At 43.5% G+C, this 26,176-nt stretch overlaps 3 protein-coding genes across 3 annotated transcripts; all 3 read right to left on the bottom strand.

The window, feature by feature from the left end:
- Window positions 1–4,610: 4,610 nt before the first annotated feature.
- Window positions 4,611–5,433, bottom strand: LOC309560878 (C-signal-like). Its single transcript, XM_082264564.1, has one exon. The coding sequence runs from the start codon at window positions 5,418–5,420 to the stop codon at window positions 4,653–4,655; it is 768 nt and encodes a 255-aa protein (XP_082120690.1). The 5' UTR covers window positions 5,421–5,433; the 3' UTR covers window positions 4,611–4,652.
- An 8,740-nt stretch (window positions 5,434–14,173) lies between these two features.
- LOC309560704 (C-signal-like) lies at window positions 14,174–15,207 on the bottom strand. Its single transcript, XM_082264330.1, has one exon. It carries the CDS (start codon window positions 15,155–15,157, stop codon window positions 14,390–14,392), a length of 768 nt encoding a protein of 255 aa, XP_082120456.1. The 5' UTR covers window positions 15,158–15,207; the 3' UTR covers window positions 14,174–14,389.
- A 9,896-nt stretch (window positions 15,208–25,103) lies between these two features.
- LOC309560388 (C-signal-like) lies at window positions 25,104–25,957 on the bottom strand. Its single transcript, XM_082264024.1, has one exon. It carries the CDS (start codon window positions 25,911–25,913, stop codon window positions 25,146–25,148), a length of 768 nt encoding a protein of 255 aa, XP_082120150.1. The 5' UTR covers window positions 25,914–25,957; the 3' UTR covers window positions 25,104–25,145.
- Between the last annotated feature and the right edge of the window lie 219 nt (window positions 25,958–26,176).

The following is a 26,176-nucleotide window of genomic DNA, read 5'->3' as shown; positions in this document are numbered from 1 at the left end:
ATCTCATATGTAAACATATTATATCATCACTCATCGCCAGCGCTCCTTCCTCAAACGGAGCCTGCAGTGTGAGGAAGGAGGGAGAGCTGCCCAGCGCCGGGGACACAGAACAAATGTAATCAGGGCACTGATCACCAGTGCCCTGATTACTAGAGGTAAAAAAAACATACACACAGTGCCCGCCATCAGTGCCCCTCATCAATGCCCACAATCAGTGCCCATAGTGCTGTCAGTCAGTGCCCATCAGTGCCTGCTCATCTAGGCACTGATGAGCACTGACTGGCAGCACTATGGGCACTGAGTGTGGGCACTGATGGTGCTGCCCATCAGTGCTCATCAGTGCCACCCGTCAGTGTCCATCAGTGCCATCCACCAGTGCCCATCAGTGCCGCCTATCAGTGCTCATCAGTGCCGCCCGTCAGTGCCGCCTCTCAGTGCCCAGCAGTGCCACCTCTCATTGCTCATCAGTGCCGCCTATCATTGCTCATCAGTGCCGCCTATCAGTGCTCATCAGTGCCGCCTATCAGTGCCGCCTATCAGTGCCGCCTATCAGTGCTCATCAGTGCGGCATATTAGTACCTCCTCATCAGTGCCCATAAGTGCCACCTCATCAGTGCCCATAAGTGTCACCTCATCAGTGCCCATCAGTGCAGCCTATCAGTGCCCATCAGTGCCGCCTCATCAGCGCACATCAGTGAAGGAGAAAAATTTATTTTCAAAATTTACTCAAAGAAAATAAGAAAAACTTTTTTGTTTTCAAAATTATCTGTCTTTTCTTTTTTTTTGTAAAAAATTAAAAACCCAGAGATGATTAAATACCACCAAAAGAAAGCTCTATTTGTGTGAAAAAAATGATAAAAATGTCATATGGGTACAGTGTAGCATGACCGCGCAATTGTCATTCAAAGTGTGAGAGCGCTGAAAGCTGAAAATTGGCCTGGATAGGAAGGGGGTTTAAGTGCACTGTAGGCAAGTAGTTAAAAATAAATAGTGTTACTGCACATAAGAAGTGTGCACTTGTTTCTGTAATTTGTCCTGTTTAAAACAACACTTAAATATTATTCTGGTAAAAAGCATTGCAAAGTTATTTAAAAATTAATAAAGTAGATTTTTTTTTTTCAATTTTGCACTTTTGTTAGTGCTATACGGGGAAATAAATGTATATGTAAATTTATGAACAAGCAAACAAAAATAAAAAAAAAAGTTTAAATATTTGTTAATAAAATAGAAAAAAAATTCCCAGGAAAATTATAATTGAATGGAAAAGGAGAAAAAAATAATTATTTAGGGCCGATTAGAGTAAACTAAGGGTTAATAAGGGGTTCCACAGAGGAAGATTTAATTTAAAAAAAAAAAAAAAAAACAAGCTGTTTTTTTACTTGTCAGATTGCTTTAACTGACTTGATCTGCACATCTAAGTTCTTCCCTTTGATCTGTAGATTAATAAAGAGAAAGATACAAAATAAAACAATGAGGTTGATTTACTGCTTGAAAGTGCAGTTGCTGTAGATCTGAGGGGAAGATCTGAAATGAGGGGGAAGCTCTGCTGATTTTTATCATTCAACCATTTGCAAGCAAAAAAGCTGTTTTTTATTTTCCTTGCATGTCCCTCTCAGATCTATAGCGACTGCACTTCCAAGTACACTTGTAGCGGCACAGTGGATTTGCCTTTAGTAAATAAACCCCAATGTATCATTGTATCTTTCTGTATTCACAGCTGAGCAATGTTGTTGATAAACCTTGCCAGACTGCTTTTTTTTTCTCACTGAATTACAGAGGCTACGCAATCCTGCTATGTAGCCATCACAAGCCACGCCCCCTGACAGTTAGAATCACGCCCCCTAGGGACACACTTAACCCCTTGATCACCAGTAAATTTAACCCCTTCCCTACCAGTGTCATTTTTACAGTAACAGTGCATATTTATAGCACTGATTACTTTAGTAATGTCACTGGTACTCCCAAGAGTGTCAAAAATGTCAGTCAGGGGGTCCGATCTGTCCGCCACAATGTCGCAGTCCTGTAAAAAAAAAAATTGCAGATCGCCACCATTACTAGTTAAAAAATAAAAAATAAAAATGGCATAAATCTTTCCCGTAGTTAGTAAACGCAATAACTTTTGCGCAAACCAATCAAAATACGCTTATTGCGATTTTTTTTTTACCAAAAATATGTAGCAGAAAATAAATTGGTCTAAAATGTTAAAAAATTTTGATTTTTACTTTTTTTTGAGAATTTCATATAAAAAAATTTGAAAAATATTGTTATTTTTTCAAAATTGTTGCTCTTTTTTTGTTTATAGCGCAAAAAATAAAAATCGCACAGGTGATCAAATACCACCAAAAGAAAGCTCTGTTTGTGGGGGAAAAAAAGACGTCAATTTAATTTGGGTACAGCGTTGCACGACCGCGCAATTGTCCGTTAAAGTCACGCAGTGCCGAATCGCAAAATAGGGCCTGGTCTTTGAGCAGCCAAATCCTCCGGGGCTTAAGTGGTTAATCAATAAATAATACGTATAAGGTGATGATAGTGAAAAGTGAGTCAATGGTGAGAAATATTAAAAAGAATAATACATTTTTTACTTTATGTTCTTTTTTAATATTTCTCACCATTGATTCACTTTTCACTATCATCACCTTATACGTGTTATTTATTGATTAAGAATTTTTCATTACGTCTTATTTATTGTATTATCATTCCATAGTGAATCCTTTCATCTATTGCATTGATCATTGCTATTCATATAGTTTATCTATTTATAGTTCATTACTTTTCATCTTTGGGTCACTCACCAGCCCTTTACATGTGGCTTATTGTTTAAAACATTTTGCTTTATACTTTACCATGACCTTATATTGAGACACCCTTGGATTTCCCCATTCACTTATTTACTCACGTAGTAGACATTTTCTGGCAGCGCCACTCACCACCCTTACATCCTCATAATATACCATATATCCTTTTTGGATTATATATAGGTGGTAGGCTGCAGCCAAGTTCTTCTTCTTTTTATTTTTATACACTTTTCCTATATATCCTAGCGCGGAATTGTTTCCTTTTACCCATTCTTTAACCACTTCCCGACTACCCATCGCCTTTTTACTGCAGCAGGGTGGCTCTCCTGCGCAAACCGACGTAGACGTTGGTAGCGCATGGGAAGCTAGGGGGCTCCCGCCCCCACTCGGCAGCGGGAAAGTCGATGCACAGGTTCCGATTGCCACCTGACACCCGCGATCGCTCCCCGTTGAGAGAGAAGAACGGTCGGCTGTTGTAAACACAGCTGACCGTCCTTCTCCCTGGAATGATCACAGAACTCCTGTGATCTTTCTATATAGGATCACATGTCTCTATGGTCATTTCAGAAGCCACGCCCCCCAGATCATTTCAGAAGCCACGCCCCCCCCCACAGTTAGAATCACTCCCCTAGGCTCACATTTAACCCCTTGATCACCCACAGTGTTAACCCCTTCCCTGCCAGTGTCATTTTTACAGTAACAGTGCATATTTTTAGCACTGATTACTGTAGTAATGTCACTGGTCTCCCCAAAAGTGTCAGAAATGTCAGGGATCCGATCTGTCCGCCGCAATGTCACAGTCCCGCAAAAAATTGCAGATCGCCGCCGTTACTAGTAAAAACAAAATGAATAAAAATGACATAAATCTTTCCCGTAGTTAGTAGACGCGATAACTTATGCGCAAACCAATCAAAATACGCTTATTGCGATTTTTTTTTTAACCAAAAATAGGAAAGAAAAAAAAAAACAAAAAATAGAAAACAAATTGGCCTAAAATGATATAAAATTTTGATTTTTCATTTTTTTTTTTTTGAGAAGGTCATATAGCAGAATGTGAACAATATTATTATTATTTTTTTCAAAATCGACGCTTTTTTTTTTTTTTGTTTATAGCGCAAAAAATCGCACAGGTGATAAAATACCACCAAAAGAAAGCTCTATTTGTGGGGAAAAGAGGATATCAATTTTATTTGAGTACAGCGTCCCAATACCGTGCAATTGTCCGTTAAAGTAACGCAGTGCCGAATCGCAAAATAGGGCCTGGTCGGGAAGGGGGCAAATCCTTCCGGTCTTAAAGTGGTTAATACTGGGAGTGACACTAGAAGTCCAATATCTGCGTATAATAAACATTAAACTACACCTATTTGTCAACCTTCATCCATCACCAACCAGCACTTATTAACACCTAGCTACCCACAAAAAAGAAACAAATCCAAACAAAGTAACACCCCAAAAATTCAGCCTACCCAAACTTTATCTAAGGCCTACCCATTCTAAAGAAGTATTTTTCTGACTTTACCTTCCTGCGTGGCTCCTAAAAAATAAAAGAATGGAAAGATGCATTTAGTTGATCTGAAATGATGTGATTTATTTTCTTCATAAAATATGGACCACCAGTCTTTAGCTTTTTGAAAAATATGCACACACCCCAAAGATGCCTCCAGACTTGCTGAGGTCCACTTTAATTTAGGATCACATTAATGTGTATCGATCAGGCATGTCCTGTTGACACCAACAATCACTTTCACTTTGCAAGACAAACGCACTATACTGTATGTGCAGTCACTAGCCAGAAAAGCGTAGTTTTGAAGGCATTCAAGGTTCTCTTTCTTGCCTGTACATTTCTCATGATTGTGCTCACCACGGTATGGTCAGTCCTTCCCAGTTCAGAAACATTCCATTGTGGTTTTCCGTCAGGGTGTCAAACACTTTCATCATTCCATCCACACTCTCGTGCACCTTCAGCGAAGCCTTTGCACCGCCCATGTCGGTTTGGACCCAGCCAGGAGCGAAAGTCACGGCGATAATCCCATCGCTTTTGTAGGTCTCAGCCTGACATCGCGTTAACATATTCAGTGCTGCCTTGCTGCAGCGGTATTCTATTAAAGGATTCTTACTAATTTCAAGTGAGACTCCTTCTATAGACCCTAAACCACTGGATATGTGGATCACAGCAGCCTTGCTGCAGCTCATAATTTCATTAGGATTTTCTTGCGCGGCTTTCTTCAGCAAGGGAGCAAATGCCTGAGTAACCAGCATTGGTCCTATTGTATTAGTTACATACAGTCTCATCATGTCTTCTGCTGTAGTTTCATCCACTGGGTGATAGATAGCAATACCAGCATTATTGATCAGCAAGTTCAGTCCATGTCCTTTCAGGGTCTCCTTTACCACACCATAAGCATCTTCAATGCTGGCTTTGTCTGTTACATCCATCCGGATAGTAACAAGGTTTGAGTATTTGGAGGTCAATGACTTGAGTTCCTGAGCGGTTTCTGGATTCCGACACGCTGCAAAGACATGTTCTGGTGGATTCCGTTTGTTGAGAAAAGTCTTTACAAGTTGGAGGCCAATTCCCCTGTTAGAACCAGTGACCAGGACACTGCGGATAAGGAGGTTTGCCATTTCGTTTTCTTGGCAGTCCCGTGTCTTTGCTATAAAAGCTGCTGAAGAACTTTATAGTCTTTCTAAAGTACTCTCTACTCTTAGAGTTCCTTTACGTGTGTTCTGCTTATCTGAACATTTGTTAATATTTTACTAAAATATTCATCTTACTAAGCTAAAATGACTGATATATCAGTCAATGCCTCCTGCCCTATTTCATCAAGCTGCAATAATATTTAACCAGTTCTGGACCGGAAGGTTTTACCCTCTTAATGATCAGGCCATTTTTTGCGATTTGGCATTCGTTACTTTAATGGACAATTGCGCGGTCGTGTGACGCTGTACCTAAATAAAATGTACGGTACCGTATTTTTCGCCGTATAAGACGCACCGGCATATAAGACGCACCCAATTTTAAAGGAGGAAAATCTAGAAAAAAAAGATTCTGAACCAAATACTGCAGTGAAATATTTTATATCAACAGGTGAGGGGATAGGCATGGCACAGGTGATGGTATAGGCATGGCACAGGTGATGGTATAGGCATGGTACAGGCATGGCACAGGTGAGGGTATAGGCATGGCACAGGTGATGGTACAGGCATGGCACAGGTGAGGGTATAGGCATGGCACAGGTGATGGTATAGGCATGGCACAGGTGAGGGTATAGGCATGGCACAGGTGAGGGTATAGGCATGGCACAAGTGGTGGTTTAGGCATGGCACAGATGGTGGTTTAGGCATGGCACAGGTGATGTTTTAGGCATGGCACAGGTGGTGGTTTAGGCATGGCACAGGTGGTGGTTTAGGCATGGCACAGGTGATGGTACAGGCATGGCACAGGTCAGCTTCAATCACTTACCTGCTCTCCTGGGCTGCCTGCAAGACGCCCACGGTGCTGCTCCTCTCGTCCTCTTTTTCCGACGGCGGCGGGATTCCGGGAACCGTCCACGGCGCTGCTCCTCTCGTCCTCTTCTGTCTTCTTTGACGGCGGCTCTCTCGGTCCGGCGGGAAGGAGATCGGGCGGTGACGGTGCGTGACTGACGCACGCACCGGCACCGCCCCAATTGTGATGTCAGCAGACAAAATGTGTATTTGCCGTATAAGACGCACCAACTTTTCCGCCCCAGTTTTGGGGAAGAAAAAGTGCGTCTTATACGGCGAAAAATACGGTATGTCCTTTTTTTCCCCCACAAATAGAGCTTTATTTTGTGGTATTTGATCACCTGTGCAATTTTTATTTTTTGTGCTATAAACAAAAAAAGAGCGACAATTCTGAAAAAAAAAACAATATTTTTCACTTTTTGCAATATAACATTCCAAAAAAAAAAAAAAAAAAAATGCAAAAATCAATTTTTTTCATCCTTTTAGGCTAATTTCTATTCTGCTACATATTTTTGGTAAAAAGAAAAATCCCAATAGGCGTATTTTGAATGGTTTGCGCAAAAGTTATTGTGTCTACAAACTAGGGGAAAGATTTATGCCATTTTTATTATTTTATTTATTTTTATTAGTAATGGTGGAGATCTGCAATTTTTTGCGGGGCTGCGACATTGCGGCGGACAGATCGGACCCCTAACTGACATTTCTGACACTTTAGGGGGGACTAGTGACGGTACTACAGTAATCAGTGCTAAAAATATGCACTGTTACTGTAATAATGATACTGGCAGGGAAGGGGTTAACCTAGGGGGGATCAAAGGGTTAATTGTGACCCTAGGGGAGTGTTTTCTAACTGTGGGGGGAGGCACTTGTGAAATGATCATAGAGACCTGTAATCCTATATGGAAGGATCAGAGGTGCTCGGTAATCATTTCAGAGAGAACAACGGTCATCTGTGTTTACAACAGCTGACTGTCCTCTCTCAGCGGGGAGTGATCGCGGATGGCTGGCGGCAATTGGCGCCGCCGGTCCTGTGGATCGGCACCCCCACTGCCTAGTGGGGGCGAAAGCGCGCTGGCGGCGACGCGTGCTCGCCCCCAGGAGTGCTCCTGCGGATCGCTGTACAGGTACGGCGATTCGCACAGCCGAGCCAGCCTGCCGCAGTATATATCCGGCGGGCGGTCGGCAAGTGGTTAAAGGAAGTTAACTAGTAAATACAGTGTGCTGATATGACACACAAGGGAAGATTTACTAAAACTGCTACACACAGAGCCTGGTGCAGTTGTGCATTGTAACTGTTTTGGCAATTTTACTACCTCACTTATTCACTTGCTGATGTATATAATAGATGGAACCCGCCTTTTGTCTATATCAGAGCCTAGGCAATCCTGATGCCACTCTTATCATAAAGTTAATTTTAAATGATAACGACTGTGCTAAAAATAAAGATCTTCTGGGGTAAAGCCAAACAGCTACAAGGAGTGACTGGGTTTTCAAAATGTAGTCCTATTTGGAATATTACCATGTACCCGGAGCTGGCAAAACTTACCTATGTTCCTAAGTGGTGTGCAATGCATATGGTATCACGCACATGCAGCATATTTTTAGAGCTGGTAAATGATTATCCTTTTATTTGGTGCAGACTCTGTACGGTTTACTACAATCAATGTATTGCCATTATTTGCAGTTGTCCCACACGGTGCAAGCACAACATTTGCCCTCTGACTATATTCTTTCCCCCAACACCTATTTCTGGGCTGTTGCAGCACAGTGAAATAAAAAAGGGCCCTATTTCCAAATGTTATGCATCCACACTGAATATCTATTTGGAGGCCTACCCCTGTAAGGCCATGGATCTGTTGAAGCCTTGTCTGAAGAACAGTGGGAAAATGTGCTGAAAGCAGTGCAAGCTAGCTCTCTTAACCACTTAACGACCGCCCACCGCAGATTTACTGCGGCAGGCGGCCGCTCCTGGGCAAACCGACGTAGTACTACGTCGCTCGCTCAGGAGACTCTAGGGGGCGATCGTGCGCCGCCGGCGGCACGCTCCCGCCCCCGCTCCTCAGCCAGGGGCCCAGTGTGTGTGTCAGGCAGCTGCGATGGCCGCCTGACACTCTCAATCTGCCCCCCGCTGACAGAGAAGGACGGACGGCTGATGTAAACACAGCTGCCTGTCCTTCTCCCTCAGATGATCACAGAGACCATGTGATCCTGCTATATAGGATCGCATGTCTCTATGATCATCTCACAAGCCCAAAAGCCCCCCCCCCCCACAGTTAGAATCACTCTCCTAGGGTCACATTTAACCCCTTGATCACCAATAGTATTAACCCCTTCCCTGCCAGTGTCGTTATCACAGTAACAGTGCATATTTTTAGCACTGATTATTGTAGTAATGTCACTGGTCCCCCCAAAAGGGTAAAAAATGTCAGTTAGGGGTCCGATCTGTCCGCTGCAATGTCGCTGTCCCGCAAAAAATTGCAGATCGCCGCCATTACTAGTAAAAAAAAAAAAAAAAATTACATAAATCTTTCCCATAGTTAGTAAACACAAAAACTTTTGCGCAAACCAATCAAAATACGCTTATTGCAATTTTTTTACCAAACATATGTAGCAGAAAACAAATTGGCCTAAAATGTTAAAAAATTTTGATTTTTAAATTTTTTTTCTTGGGTAATGTCCTATAGCAGAATGTGAGAAATATTGTTTTTTTTTCAAAATTGTCGCTCTTTTTTTGTTTATAGCGCAAAAAAAAAAAAAAAAAACATCGCACAGGTGATCAAATACCACCAAAAGAAAGCTCTATTTGTGGGGAAAAAAAAGGATGTCAACTTTATTTGGGTAAATCCTCACACGACCACGCAATTGTCTGTTAAAGTAACGCAGTGCCGAATCGCAAAATAGGGCCTGGTCATTAAGTAGCCAAATCTTCCGGTCTTAAAGTGGTTAATACTTCTCAGGGTTTATCACAATTATACCTTTTATTGTGAGTCCATTATTCCCCAGTAAAATTGTTTAAAATGGGGCTTTTCTCAGAGCCAGTTTGTCCTAAGTGTAGAAGGGACCATGGGGATCTCATCACCATGCTGTGGAGATGTCCCAAGTTACACACAGATACCGGGCATCTGTTCTTGCAACAGTTTACAGAGTACTCCAAGCAGAGATCCCTTCAGACGCCAGGCGCTGTCTGCTGGGGGAGTTTTGATGATATTATACTAGATGCCTTTACTAAGGGTCTTGCTTCAGGTACGTAAAATTATCCTCCTCCACTGGAAAAGAACTTCTCCTCCATCCCTTAAAGAGGAAGTAAACTCTTGAAAAACGTTTTTCTTTTTTTTTCGCATCGCATAATAGCACATTATGTGACACTTACCTGCCATGAAGCCAGCGTTGTCCCTGCTGCCGGGCGCATCCATCTTCACCCATCTTCTTCCGGGTCTGCGCACTCCGGCTGTATTACTGGCCAGAGCCGTGTGACGTCACTCCCGCGCATGCGCACGGGAGCCACCGGTCATGGCACAGGGCTCTGAAGAAACAGCACGGACGGCCGTTTCTTCAGAGCACATGCACTGATGACGTCATTGACTGCATGCACTGTAAATATCTCCTAAACGGTGCAAGTTTAGGAGATATTTACAGCCCCTATAGGTAAAAGTAATTAAAGTGGGTTTACAACCTCTCTAAGGAATGGCTAGACCACATGGGTACTACTTTAAGATATGAACCAGATATTTACCAGCACTGAGGATGCCCTGCAAAATTTTAGAGGGTTTGGGGGGGGGGGGGAGGGTTAGCTTGATGTACCAGGATTGCATCCAGTAGACCTGATTATTGATAGGATATTGGGGTAGAATGCCTTTGATTACTTAAAGTGTTACTAAACCCATAACCTGCATTCTCTATATCTGGTCTCCCACAATACACAGAACATGGAGATCCAATTATTTTAGTAAACAAACATAAATACCTTTTCTCATCAGTAGTATATAGCAGTCTTGTGCCTTATTTTAGTTCCTAGTAAAGCTTGTAGGAGGAGTTTTCATTCTCCCCTGATCCTCTGTCTGGACATGTCTGGCCAGTGCTGATTGGCCCTGTGCTGATCACATGCACTCTCCCAAGAAAAAAAAAACTCTCTTGCAATACACACCAAACTGAGCATGTGCAGCCCATCCCCTGGCTCTGTAAATACAGTATCAGGTTATTTTTTGGAGACAGTGAAAGAAGAGGAGGATCAAAGAAGACAGGCCTTTATACACAATGCAAGGGATTAACCCGTTAGGTTCCACAGGCATCCATAAGCATGCTTTACTGCATATACAGACTGATTTTACTGTTGTGGGTTTAGTAACACGTTAATGTTGGTTACTACTATCTGACTTTGAAATGTGACATAGAGCTTTCTTGGTACTGTCATTTTTGTTTTCAGCCACTAGGTGGGGTTGTATTTTCCCTTCAGTGAGCTGACATTTGTACATCGGTCTATGAAATTGAAGCTTTGATTGACTATTTGTTTTTGTATAATACTTTGCATTCTTTTGTGATTGTTTATGGAAAATGTATGTTTAAATGTGTTCAAATAAAACTTTTTTTCTGATTAAACAAAAAAATAAAGATCAAATTTGTTTTCACAGAAAGAAATGATTGCTGTTAATCAAATATAAGAAAATATAAAGTAGCTGGTATAGCTTTAAAAAGTAGTGATGTTACAGATGAAAATACAAAATGTTGCCAATGGACAGAGACAAATACAGAAAGTTAAAGCGGCTGTATACTCAGTAAAAAAAAAAAAAAAAAAAACCCTGCAGGACAAATGCAAAATGAGCTAGTATGCAGCGCATGCGCCGCTGAAGTCAGCGGCTGCATGCAGGGCGAATATCTCCTAAACCATTGCAGGTTTAGGAGATATTAATTGTACCTACAGGTAAGCCTTATTATAGGCTTACCTGTAGGTAAAAGTCAAATAGCGGAGTATACTACCGCATTAAAGAGAAATAAATAACAGAGTTAGGTTACACAGACTTCCTTATGTCCTTCCCACATTACATTGTGCGTCCAGAAAAAGACTGTGCCTTCCTGACCCCCCCCCCCGGTGTGTGCCTTCCGGCCCCCCTCCCCGGTGTGGGTCCTCCCCACTTCCATACTGTGCCCTCCTGATTCCCATACTGTGCCCTCCCAGATCCCATAATATGTCCTCCTGCCCCCTATTCTGTGCCCTACCGACCCCCCTGGTATGTACCCTCCTGACCCCCATACTGTGCCCTGCCAACCCCACAGGTATGTGCCCTCATGACCCCCCTTGGTGTGTGCCTTTCTACCCACCATACTGTGCCCTCCTGACCTCAATGTACTTTGTCTTCACTCCCTGCATGGTGCCCTGTGCTCTCCTGACCCATTTACCGTGTGTCAGGGATGTGCTGGCCATAGCGTGACCGAAGCTCAAAGGCAAAGGCTATGCATGTGTTAGCCATTAACACTGGTGCCAAATGGCCTAAATAAGTGCAGCTGCTGCCTGGGGTCTGCTGTTCCTTGCTGCCATCCGTCCTTCAGCTATCCAGCCAAACTCTGGTGATGCACCTGCCACGCACCTCCGCGACCAACGGAAAATCTTACAGGCACTCTTACCTCACCGCCGCTCTCGCAGACACTGTCGCAACCTCAGTGGTACTTGAGCTGGGGCTCTACACGTCAGGCTCTGCCACAAGGTATGTGACACTGTGCCATGCTTACTCCCCCATTTTGTGCCCTCTTGACCCCCTGTCCTCTGCCCTTGTGACACCCAGTCCTCTACCCTGGTGACGCCCTCTGCTCTACTTTTTCCTGGACACTGCCCTGCATCCTACAGACCTCTGCACACTGCCCTACATTCTGCTGACCTCTGTACACTGCCCAGCACACTACTGACCTGTGTATACTGCCCTACATACTATTGACCTCTGTACACTGCCCTACATCCTACTGACCTCTGTACACTGCCCTACATTCTGCTGACCTCTGTACACTGCCCAGCACACTACTGACCTGTGTATACTGCCCTACATACTATTGACCTCTGTACACTGCCCTACATCCCACTGACCTCTGTACACTGTCCTGCACACTACTGACCTGTGTATACTGCCCTACATACTATTGACCTCTGTACACTGCCCTACATCCTACTGACCTCTGTACACTGCCCTACATTCTGCTGACCTCTGTACACTGCCCAGCACACTACTGACCTGTGTATACTGCCCTACATACTATTGACCTCTGTACACTGCCCTACATCCTACTGACCTCTGTACACTGCCCTACATTCTGCTGACCTCTGTACACTGCCCAGCACACTACTGACCTGTGTATACTGCCCTACATACTATTGACCTCTGTACACTGCCCTACATCCCACTGACCTCTGTACACTGTCCTGCACACTACTGACCTGTGTAAACGCCCTACATCCAACTGACTTCTGTACACTGCCCAGCACAGTACTGTCCTCTGTACACTGCTCTACATCCTACTGACCTCTGTACACTGCCCTACATACTTCTGACCTCTGTACACTGCCCTACATACTTCTGACCTCTGTACACTGCCCTACATACTTCTGACCTATGTACACTGCTCTACCTACTACTGACCTCTGTACACTGCCCTACATACTTCTGACCTCTGTACACTGCTCTACCTACTACTGACCTCTGTACACTGCCCTACATACTTCTGACCTCTGTACACTGCTCTACCTACTACTGACCTCTGTACACTGCTCTACATCCTACTGACCTCTGTACACTGCTCTACATCCTACTGACCTCTGTACATTGCCCTACATCCTTCTGACCTCTGTACACTGCCCTGTGCACTACTGACCTCTTGACACTGCTCTATATCCTGCTGACCTCTGTACACTGCCCTACAGACTACTTACCTCTGTACACTGCTCTACGTAATACTGACCTCTGTACGCTGCCCTACATGTTAAGGCTAGGCTTACATATAAGCAGGTTTGTGGCCAAAATTTGCACAGGCATGGCAGCTCATTCATTCGAATGGGCTGCTGTGCATGCGTTTTCTGCAAAAAAGATGCCTGCACTTTTTTCAAAACTTGCATGGTACTTTTACACTATGCGATTTCCCTGCGATGCCCGCAACCACCCACTACAGCGTGAACCTAGCCTAATGCCCATAAACTCTCCTAAACTCTTGTGTAATCATCACATTTTGGTGATTCACATTCACATAGGGGGTTTCTGCCACTATTCACATGTTAGTTTTTGAAGGGGACAGCGCTACATTTTTTGGCTATTCGAAACTATCATCATCAAGCACCTATCATAAATCACCATCTACCACCACAAACCAACACCCACCACCTACAAGAATCTATCACCAACCAGCGTACAACACAAACCCAGAACTGCCACCAACCATCACTCACCACCAACAAGCATCCATCACACACCAGCATCTGCCACCAACCAACATCCATTACAAAACAGAATCCAGCTACCAAAAACCAGCATCCATTACAAAGCAGTGCTTATCCCTAACCGTAATCCAACAAAATTCACCATCAACCACCAACCAGCATCCTCACCCTCTATCATCCACCAGCAACCAGCATGCACCTTTATCTGGTACCTACCACCATCTAGCAACCGCCACAAAACAACAACCATCACCAACCAGCATCTACCACCAACAAATCCCAACACCAACTATTATTTCCCAGTGACCACCCTACAAAAAAAACAGAAACTGAGTAAAATGTTCTCTAAATAGTCAGCCCACCAAAACCAGATCTGGGTTTGGTATTTCCTTACCTTCATTTAATTCCTGTGTAGAGCATCATAAAAGTGACAAAACACATATTTATCTTATTTAAAGCCTATTGGAGTTTATTTTTGATTATAGCTGCTGCAGTTTTAGGCTTTTAAAAAATATATAATACCACCACAAAGAGGCCTCTGAAATTGCTGAGGTCCACATTCAGAATTACATGAATCGGTACAGATCATACTGTACATTTCCTATTGACACGAATAGGCACATTTTACAGTGTATGTAGCTTCTATCGCTGTAAGATAAATGCTCAATGTTGTTTCTCAGGAGTCACCTCAAGCTCACCATGGTACAGTCAGTCCCTTATAGTCCAGGAACATTCCATTGTGTTTTTCTGTCAGGGTGTCAAACACTTCCATCATCCCCCCCACGCTCTCATCTAGCGTCAATGGAGCCTTTGCACCACCCATGTCGGTTTGGACCCAGCCAGGAGCAAAAGTCACCGCAATAGTCCCATCGCTTTTGTAGGTCTCAGCCTGACATCGTGTTAACATATTCAGTGCTGCCTTGCTGCAGCAGTACTCTATGAGAACATCTGGATACAATTTAAGTGGGACCTTTTCTATAGACCCTAAATCACTGGATATGTGGATCACAGCAGCCTTACTGCAGCTCATTACTTTATTAGGATTTTCTTCTGCAGCTTTCTTCAGCAAGGGAGCAAACACCTGAGTAACCAGCATTGGTCCTATTGTATTAGTTGTATACACTCTCATCATGTCTTCTGCTGTAGTTTCATCCACTGAGTGTTTGATGACAATACCAGCATTATTAATCAGCATGTTCAGTCCATGTTCTTTCAGGGTCTCCTTTACTACACCATAGGCATCATCAATGCTGGCTTTGTCGGTTACATCCATCTTGACAATCACAAGGTTTGAGTGTTTGGAGCTTAACAACTTGAGTTCCTGAGCGGTTTCTGGATTCCGACACGTTGCAAAGACATGTTCTGGTGGATACCGTTTGTTGAGAAAAGTCTTTACAAATTGGAGGCCAATTCCTCTGTTAGAACCAGTGACCAGGACACTGCGGATAATGAGGTTTGCCATTTTTGTTCACAACAGTCCTGTGTCTTTGCAATAAAGGCTGCTGAGGAACTTTAGTCTTTGTAAAATACTCTTTACTCTTAGTAAAATATTAACAATTGTCATGATAAGAGAAAATGCATCTGAAAGCTTTAAAGGAGACGAAGAGATTTATTTCAATAGGCTATATTATTTTTTAGTAGTGCAAATCAAAGACCATAATTGATCAAGCTGGAAGAGAAGGTAAAGAGGTATTAAACCCAAAAACGAAAATTAAAAAATATATTGCAGCTTACCAGTTCTTAGGAGTGATGGAAGCATCTGTATTTTTTTTATTTACTTTTTTCCTTATTTCCCCCAAGGTGATCATGCCAGCAAGTCTGCTATTTTTCAACTTCGTTGAGACCAAGCTCACACTTACCAACCATCCCAGATTCCATGGAACTGTCCCCAAATTTCAACAAAATCAGTGTCCTGTGGTTTCGGGCTGAGCCCCAGAGACCACTAATTCACCTTGCAGAGGCATGCTAGTGCTAGGCAACCAGGACATGTGTCCCAAATTAACTGTGGGGTGCCCCAGGTCCCACTATTGCCCACTATCCTTTGATGCCCATTTCTCCCCACCTGTTAAAACATAAAGGGTCAGAGCCAAGTGAAACTTCCCCAAGGCTCCTCCTTGGCTCTGATGTATAAAATGCACAAAAGGAGAGAAAGCATGGGAGTAAAGATGTCCCGCTGCATTGAGCCGAGCTGTATCTGAGTTCTGTACCAAGCACTGAGTGCAGCGCACTGGGCTCAATTCACCAAACAGTCTCTAGCATTTTAGGATCAGCAATAAAATACAGTGCTTTGCAAAAGTATTCGGCCCCCTTGAACTTTGCGACCTTTTGCCACATTTCAGGCTTAAAACATAAAGATATAAAACTATTTTTTTGTGAAGAATCAACAACAAGTGGGACACAATCATGAAGTGGAACGAAATTTATTGGATATTTCAAACTTTTTTAACAAATAAAAAACTGAAAAATTGGGCGTGCAAAATTATTTAGCCCCCTTAAGTTAATACTTTGTAGCGCCACCTTTTGCTGCGATTACAGCTGTAAGTCACTTGGGGTATGTCTCTATCAGTTTTGCACAAGGAGAGACTGACATTTTTCCCATTCCTCCTTGCAAAACAGCTCGAGCTTAGTGAGGTTGGATGGAGAGCGTTTGTGAACAACAGTTTTCAGTTCTTTCCACGGATTCTCAATTGGATTCAGGTCTGGACTTTGACTTGGCCATTCTAACACCTGGATATGTTTATTTGTGAACCATTCCATTGTAGATTTTGCTTTCTGTTTTGGATCATTGTCTTGTTGGAAGACAAATCTCCATCCAAGTCTCAGGTTTTTTGCAGACTCCATCGGGTTTTCTTCCAGAATGGTCCTGTATTTGGCTCCATCCATCTTCCCATCAATTTTAACCATCTTCCCTGTCCCTGCGGAAGAAAAGCCGGCCCAAACGATGATGCTGCCACCACCATGTTTGACAGTGGGGATGGTGTATTCAGGGTGATGAGCTGTGTTGCTTTTACGCCAAACATAATGTTTTGCATTGTTGCCAAAAAGTTTGATTTTGGTTTCATCTGAGCAGAGCCCCTTCTTCCACATGTTTGGTGTGTCTCCCAGGTGGCTTGTGGCAAACTTTAAACGACACTTTTTATGGATATCTTTAAGAAATGGCTCTCTTCTTGCCACTCTTCCATAAAGGCCAGATTTGTGCAGTATACGACTGATTGTTGTCCTATGGACAGAGTCTTCCACCTCAGCTGTAGATCTCTGCAGTTCATCCAGAGTGATCATGGGCCTCTTGGCTGCATCTCTGATCAGTCTTCTCCTTGTATGAGCTGAAAGTTTAGAAGGACGGCCAGGTCTTCGTAGATTTGCAGTGGTCTGATACTCCTTCCATTGCAATATTATCGCTTGCACAGTGTTTCTTGGGATGTTTAAAGCTTGGGAAATCTTTTTGTATCCAAATCCGGCTTTTAACTTCTCCACAACAGTATCTCGGACCTGCCTGGTGTGTTCCTTGTTCTTCATGATTATCTCTGCGCTTTAAACGGACCTCTGAGACGATCACAGTGCAGGTGCATTTATACAGAGACTTGATTACACACAGGTGTATTCTATTTATCATCATTAGTCATTTAGGTCAACATTGGATCATTCAGAGATCCTCACTGAACTTCTGGAGAGAGTTTGCTGCACTGAAAGTAAAGAGGCTGAATAATTTTGCATGCCCAATTTTTCAGTTTTTTATTTGTTAACAAAGTCTGAAATATCCAATAAATTTCATTCCACTTCATGATTGTGTCCCACTTGTTGTTGATTCTTCACAAAAAATTTAAGTTTTTTATCTTTATGTTTGAAGCCTGAAATGTGGCAAAAGCTTGCAAAGTTCAAGGGGGCCGAATACTTTCGCAAGGCACTGTAGCTCTAAGAGTTTTATTTTTTTATTTTTTTCTAATTCACTAAAAAATACTACTAAAATACTGCATGTGCTATTTCTTGAAGTGATGCTGTATTTTAGTAGTGAAAATTTGTGGTATTTTAACGCTAGAACCTGCCTGGCGTCTTTAACAACCAGTGAATAGCTGGTTGTTAAGGAGTTGGCACCCACCCTTTCCCTAACAGCCATGACTCATCCTGAAGAATTCCACTGACAGCAGATTGTAAACAAAAGAAGAGCCTGCATTTAAAAAAAAAGGCAAAAAAAAAAAAAAAGCCAATGTGAATGTAGCCTTCGTATCTTGAGCACTCTTAACACAGCCTTCATCCATATCATCTGTAGAGAACACTTCCAGCAAATCTGACAATTGTTGTGTCAGTTTCTTGTTCCAGAGCTCTGGCAACTTCAGGTCACTCTAATCGAATTTCAGAGTAGAACATACTGTAGCTTCCACCCCTAGGCAGCTCAGGGGCTATACTGAAAGCTACCCTCAGCACTCTCTCTCCCACTGTCAGGGTTACCTGATCCAAGGCCGAGGTGCTGAGAGGGCTCCCCTTGCGGCTCAGTGCGGCACACCCCTGGAGATGGTACAGAGGGTGTGACGCCCCAAGTGGCACGGGTTACCAGCTTCAGGCAGGTAGGTAGAACCAGGAGCAATCAGAGCGAACTGGAACAGGCTGGAATCAAAGCAGGGTATAAGTCTTTCAAGGGCTCTTAAGCAGGCAGGCTACCTTGTGCCAAGGAATAGTCTCTAGTAGAGGAGACAGGTACTGCCCGAGGTCTGGGACTGGAGCAGGCAGTGGTAACCGTGGTACAAGCCGAGGTCATGCACAGGAGACAACCAGAATAGCCGAGGTCTTGAAGCAAGCCGGGGTCATACACGGTAGGTAACGGAAGCAAGGTCAGTGGGAGAAGCCAAGGTTCAAACCAGGAGCAGGAGATCAAACGGAATCAGGAACAAGCCAAAGTCACAACAGGAAACAGGAAGCACAGGAACACAGGAAGCTGAGAGATAATCCAGCAATGAGTCTGATCCTATGGCCACCTTTTATAGGCCATTTCCCTGACAGGCCAGCAGAGGGCTGTGTCAGTTGAGTCAGGAATGTCCATTGCTATTACTGGAAATGTTGCCAGTTCTCCTACGGCCATTTCCCTGACACGCACTGGTAGAATTTCCATTGGGCGCTCACCGATGTGATGCACCAGTCTATGCCGATAGCTAATGGAGAGGACATCACAGAACTCTTATTGTTCAGATGGGATATCAACTTGATCAGAAGAAACGGTCCTACCTCCTTCAAGAAACTTCTGTACAATTAGTGCTCAACAACACTGGAGCTGTGTGGGAATCACCAGTGTTAGGACACATAAGAGCCATGATCTCCATAGGAAGAAAACCCTGTTTTTCTAAATCCGGGACAGTCACTATTACTTGCAAACTTCCATCAACAGGATATGACTCAGTGTTCAAGCCCCACAGTTCCATTCTCCTAGTACACTGAAGAGGTATGCTGCTTAAATTCTTCTGGTAGAATGAACAATAAATAAGGGTAACTAGTTATATGCCATTGACAGTGTCTTAAATATTGACTTAGAGCCTATGAGGGGTCTTCTTGGCTTTGGCTTGAGACACCCAAATGTGCCTCTTCACTTCTGTACATGTAGCCAGGTGCTGACTAACTTACCTGTGTTATCATGGACATTCGGTAACAATGGCTGCCGTGAGCTTGTTTCCCCCTAGTGCTCAGCATGGGATTGTGTCAACAGCTGTGAGCAGGGGATCGTAGGATATGTAGTCCAAAGAGCTCGTATTTACATGGGAACCAGACTGCTACAGAATACAAGTTACAGCTCCAGCTGGCTGGAAGAGAGAGGGAATGCTGGGAGAGGAGCTAAATAGCCTGGTCTGGGGGGGGAATCTCTCTCTTGGGACTACGGCCAGCAGTGTGAAGTAGGGATGCAGTAACTCAGAAACTGCGAGCAGATGGTGAGAATTGTGTGGCAAGCAGCATGTTAGCTGTGTGCCTGCCCCGAATCCATCTTTGTCAGCGTCCTGTCGGTAGAGTGACTATCCTGAGTCACTCTCATTGTCACAGAGACAGCTGAATCCCAGTGATGCCAGGCAGGTAGGTAGCCAGGTGTCTTCTAATGGTTTCAGATTCTTCAGGATCCTGCTCCGGGACGTCCCTTTCCCTTGAGACTTGGTTTCTTCTGGATTGGTGAATGGGCAGGCGCCTATCCTGTGTACACCTCACAAAGACACTGCATGCAGACACCTTCATCTAATTTCTTTACAATAAAGTCACACAAGGAGACCCTTTACTTTGCTGTGCTTGTTGCTGGTCACCATTGCACAGCAACACTTCTTGGCCCTGGTTGAGCTAGCTGAGGACACCCGACAACTACAGCACAGGGACTCCATCTTCCTCCCTCCATTTAAAGGACTTTGTGCATTAAGTCCCCTGCACACATTAAGGGGAACCCCACACACATTAGGGGAACCCCATTCAGAGCTTAGTGTACTATTTCTTATGACCTGTTGTTATAATATTGCCACAAACTTGTTGAGTATGTGGCATCAGGACTCTAAGGGAGCAGTATGACACCAAAAGTCACACTTACCTTTTTCATATCTTTCAGAAGTAAGAGTGCCACTGAATAATATTTGTCTAAGATATTTTTGTGCTTATCTGCCTAAGGAACTTAAAGTAAAGAAATACTTGTTTACTATGCCACAATTTGGTGTCTGTGTATTGCATTAACCTTTGAAACATTTTCGAACCCAGAATGTCAGAGGTGTCGGGTGGCTTGCAAGGTCAGTGTAACCTTTGGGTGCAGTCATCTTCTAACTGCCCCGACAGAGGTAACGCTACATACGGGAATGCCAAATTTAGCACTGCTCCTCCAGAGTCCACATGACACTGTTTTGCAGTATGGACAGTGGGACCACATCTAAAACAATCCCTGCCTCTCTGTGAAGCAACTTGTTTTGCAACTGAAGATTTGAATCGGTAAGTTTCAGAATGGTCTCTTTGCGGGGAGTTAGAATGGGGATCCTCTTTTGGAACACTTTTCATTTTCTTAGGAGTACAAAACAGAATGTGAGGCTTCTGTTTCTTCACTAACTTCATTAACTCATACAGAGAAAGAACTCTGCTAGATAACATCATTTTGGAGCAGCTGTGCAACAGGATGACGAGGTAGCAAGCCTCCTACTAACTGGCTTGTCCTCATAGAGTCCACTGCAGAAGGAGGTACTGAATAGTAGTGTGATACACTAAACGTGACCGTGACAAGAGTAACTGATTAATACATGTGGAAACATCTTCCTCTTCTTTCTAACAAGAAATACGGTAGCCAGAAACCATATGTTCCTGATCATAGTGTAGCACCCTCAAGCTAGGTGCTAGTGTAAATAGGTTTGTTAGTGTAGGGAAATTTTGGCTTGGCTGAGAGGTTTTGAATCTGTGTCAGGGCTGAGTGACTCAGGGAGGCTGGAAGACTCAGCAAGCAGCATCTCTGGTGACTCTACATGCTTTCTGGAACCTTGGAGAAACTTCCAGAAGTAGAGGGTGGAGTCTAGGAGGAGCTGCATGGAGTATTGATGAGGGCCCCAGCCAATCCCCAGCAAAATGGGCTGGCAGGAGGCAGGCCACCTCATAAATACTCATGAGTCATGCCAGCAGGGACAGTTGGGTGGAAGATAGTGCTGAGGAAGCTGTTGATGGCCCTTGAGGGCACCCCCTAGTCTGGGGGGTGACTTCGGGCCTGGGGCTCAGATGCTGGAGGGACCCTCTACAACACACAGAGGATATCCTATCCTGGAGGCACGGGAGCAAGGAGAGGACAGCAAAAGCAGGTTAGCACATTTCGGAGGCCAGTATTAAGAAACAGTGGAGCTCTTTTCATGCTTTCTTCACTGTAGAAAGGATTAAGCAAAATGTCTGCTGGGCAGGAAGTGAGCGTAATATACTACAGTTCATGTTAGTAATAGATGCCAATTTAACCACTTCTGGACCGGAAGGTTTTGCCCCCTTAATGACCAAGCCATTTTTTGTGATTCTGCACTGCGTTATTTTAACTGACAATTGCGTGGTCGTGCGATGCTGTACCTCAAAAAAGTTGATGTCCTTTTTTCCCACAAATATAGCTTTCTTTTGGTGGTATCTGATCACCTTTGTGATTTTTATTTTTTGCACTGTAAACAAAAAAAGAACGATAATTCTGAAAAAAAAAAAAAACAAAAACAATATTTTTCACTTTCTGCTATATAACATTCCCCAAAAAAAATTAAAAATCTAACTTTTTCATCCTTTTAGGCCAATTTGTATTCTGCTACATATTTTTGGTAAAAAAATCCCAATAAGCGTATTTTGACAGGTTTGCACAAAAGTTATCGCGTCTACAAACTAGGGGAAAGATTGATGTCATTTTTATTTATTTATTTTGTTTACTAGTAATGGTGGCAATCTACGATTTTTAGTGGGACTGCGACATTCAGATCGGACACCTGACATTTTTTACACTTTTGGGGGGACCAGTGACATTACTGTGGTAATCAGTGCTAAAAATATGCACTGGTACTGTAATGACACTGGCAGGGAAGGGGTTAACTCAGGGGTGATCAAAGGGTTAAGTGTGAGCCTAGGGGGGCGTTTTCTAACTATATGCGGGAGGGACTTGTGGAATCAACACAGAGACCTGTGATCCTAAATAGGAGGATCACAGGCTCCCTGTGTTCATTTCAGAGAGACCAACGGTCTGCTGTGTTTACAACAGCCGACTGTTGCTCTCTCTCAGCGGGGAGCGATCGCGGGTCCTGCAGGCGTCGTGATTGATGACAGATTTACTTGGATGGACACTATTTTTTTATTTTTATTTTTGAATAAAGGACTTGTAAAAAACTGGCTTCCAGATTCCTATAAGTCCCCCACCAGGAGACCCCCACAACCACAGCCCAGGGTTGTTGGGACGAGGCCCTTGTCCTCATGTGGGCACCCCAAAGCACCCTCCCCATGTTGAGGGCAAGCGGCCTGGTATGGCTCGCTCGCCCCCCCCCTTCTCTGGCCTGCCAGGCTGCCTGCTCGGATAAGGGTCTGGTATGGATTTTGGGGAGGACCGCATGCCGTTTTTTTTAAATATTGGCGTGGAGTTCCCCTTAAAATCTGTACCAGACCCAAAGGGCCTGGTATGGATTTTGGGGGGGACCTCACACTGTTTTTTTTTTACATTTTGGCGTGGAGTTCCCCTTCAAATCTATACCAGGCCCAAAGGGCCTAGTATAGTTTTGGAGGGGGGGGGGCACGCCGTTTTTATCTTTATTTTGCCAAAGTTGTTCCCCTAAAAACCATGCAAGACCCAAAGGGTCCCCCAAGCTGTTTTTACCCCATTTTTTTCATTTACATTTTCTTTTTACAATTATTATTTTAAATCCAGCTCTCAGCAGGGAAGATGTAACAACCTATTGCCTGTGTGCTCGGCGAGTGAACATCCCGCTAAGTACCAAGAAAGTTCAGGTGTGAGGCGAGTACTTGGAGGGGGCGTGTTTAGGCCAAACTTATGCTCGGCCCAAACTGTTCACCCATCCCTAGTTGTGCCTGAACACTGTAACCCCTCACAGTTACTCTTGCTGGGCGCAGGAACGGGCCCTGCTGTAAAAATTAGAAAAAAAAATTTAAATTACATGCACCTGACGTTTTTTATTTTCCTGTGGAGTTCCCCTTACAATCTGTACCAGACCCAAAGGGCCTGGTATGGATTTTGGAGGGGACCCCACACCGTTTCTTTTTTTTATTTTGGTGTGGAGTTCCACTTAAAATCTATACCAGACCTAAAGGGCATGGTATAGATTTGGGGGGGGGGGGGGGCATGCCGTTTTTTTTTTTTATTCTGTCAAAGGGTTCCCCTTAAGGACTTAAATACAGGGCACTTTCACCCCCTTCCTGCCTAGACCAATTTTCAGCTTTTAGTGCTCATTGGCATCTATGGGAAATCTTGGTCAGCTTGACATGGCACTGCTCCCAGTCTTTACATCATCGGCGTCTATGGGAAATATTGGTCAGCTTGGCATGGCATTGCCCCAAACTATAAGTGACAGGGACTCAAAACTTGGGGAGCGCCGAGAGGGGACCCAGGACTACAACATATCTATACATTTTAAAATTGGAGTAAGCCAGTACACTACACTGACTGCACTAAACTAACTCAACTCACTATATACTAACTACCTGCCTAATCTCTAATATAACACACTATACACGGCTGCCATATAAGCAGCAGCCTTATATAGTGTGGGGCGTGGACTTAGCCCCTGAGCCATGATTGGCTAAAGGCACCCAGCCTTTGGCCAATCATGGCTCTGACAGGACATAGTGCTGTGATTGACCAAAGCAAACACGTCAGGTACATGCTTTGGCCAATCATCAGCAATCAATGCACTGCAACAGCGCAGTGCATTATGGGGCACTCATCGGCCGAGTGCCCCATTTGTTCATGTGTTCAGCGAATACACGAACAGCTGATGTTCGAGTCAAACTTACGTTCGACTCGAACACACAGCCCATCCCTAGTAGGTACGTTGGGGTGCTATTAAAAATGAATTACATCTCACTGTGTATTATCAAGCATTGGGGTAACACAAGGTGAACATGTGGTTTACTGTGCCTTACCACAACACATAGGGGTCTATGTGTAAGAAATTTGCTATGTACAGGTCAGTCATTTTCACAGGCACCATGAAACTTCACAGTAATTTTCTTTATACATTTCCTAAGGTTGTCAGCGCAATGTACACACAAACTATGGTATTTTATCCTGAAGTACCTCAAACAGAAAAAATACTGCAATATTGCCACTAGATGGCGATGACCATCCTACAAAATAAATATACTGTATTAAGAAAATTACAGTAAAGGTCTGCGGTGATAAACACATTCACACAGCAAATATTTTATACATAGACCCCATAGTATTAATGGGTTCTCAATGATATATGCTGGCCGTGAAGGCACACTAATAGAGCACATGAACATTTGACTTTAAACTACATCTTTCTGTCAACCTTCATTATCCACCACTAACAGGACTCACCAACACCTACAAAATGAAACAAAACAAAGAAATTACCTCCCAAAAATTCAGCCCACCCAAACTTTTCTAAAGATGTCCTCATCTGACTTTACCTTTAGAGAGTTTCTGCGTGGCTCCAAAAAAAAGTAAAAATAAATAAAAGAATCGAAAGATGCATTTAGTTGATCTGAAACCTTTTTTTAAATTTATTTTTTTATTAATATGGACAGTCTAGTCTTCAAAGTCCCAAAGATGCCTCCAGACTTGCTGAGGACCACTTTAATTTAGGATCACATTAATGTGTATCGATCAGGCATGTCCTGTTGTCACCAACAATCACTTTCACTTTGCAAGACAAACGCACTATACTGTATGTGTAGAGTCACTAGCCAGAAAAGCGTAGTTTTGAAGGCATTCAAGGTTCTCTTTCTTGCCTGTACATTTCTCATGATTGTGCTCACCACGGTATAGTCAGTCCTTCCCAGTTCAGAAACATTCCATTGTGGTTTTCCGTCAGGGTGTCAAACACTTTCAGCATTCCATCCACACTCTCGTGCACCTTCAGCGAAGCCTTTGCACCGCCCATGTCGGTTTGGACCCAGCCAGGAGCGAAAGTCACAACGATAATCCCATCGCTTTTATAGGTCTCAGCCTGACATCGCGTTAGCATATTCAGTGCTGCCTTGCTGCAGCGGTATTCTATTAAAGGATCCTTAAAAAATTCAAGTGAGACTCTTTCTATAGACCCTAAACCACTGGATATGTGGATCACAGCGGCCTTGCTGCAGCTCATAATTTCATTAGGATTTTCTTGCGCGGCTTTCTTCAGCAAGGGAGCGAATGTTTGAGTAACCAGCATTGGTCCTATTGTATTAGTTTCATACACTCTCATCATGTCTTCTGCTGTAGTTTCATCCACTGGGTGATAGATAGCAATACCAGCATTATTGATCAGCAAGTTCAGTCCACGTCCTTTCAGGGTCTCCTTTACCACACCATAAGCATCTTCAATGCTGGCTTTGTCTGTTACATCCATCCGGATAGTAACAAGGTTTGAGTATTTGGAGGTCAATGACTTGAGTTCCTGAGTGGTTTCTGGATTCCGACACGCTGCAAAGACATGTTCTGGTGGATTCCGTTTGTTGAGAAAAGTCTTTACCAGTTGGAGGCCAATTCCTCTGTTAGAACCAGTGACCAGGACACTGCGGATAAGGAGGTTTGCCATTTTGTTTTCTTGGCAGTCCCGTGTCTTTGCAATAAAAGCTGCTGAAGAACTTTATAGTCTTTCTAAAGTACTCTCTACTCTGAAGTCTAGTATGCAATATTCATTCCTTTATGTATGTTCCTTTATGTATGTTCTGCTTATCCGAGCATTAGTTAATATTTAGTAGTCAAAGCCACCTTTCCTAACTCTACAAGCTGTAATAGTACTTAAAGGAAGTTAATTAGTAATTACAACATGCTTATATGACACATACAGACTGCATA

This window comes from Pelophylax lessonae (genome assembly GCF_965119305.1).
Source record: "Pelophylax lessonae genome assembly, chromosome: 7".
In the NCBI taxonomy this organism is placed as follows: domain Eukaryota; kingdom Metazoa; phylum Chordata; class Amphibia; order Anura; family Ranidae; genus Pelophylax; species Pelophylax lessonae.
Note: the sequence above shows the minus strand (reverse complement) of the source record. Positions and strands in the feature narration are given on the sequence as shown.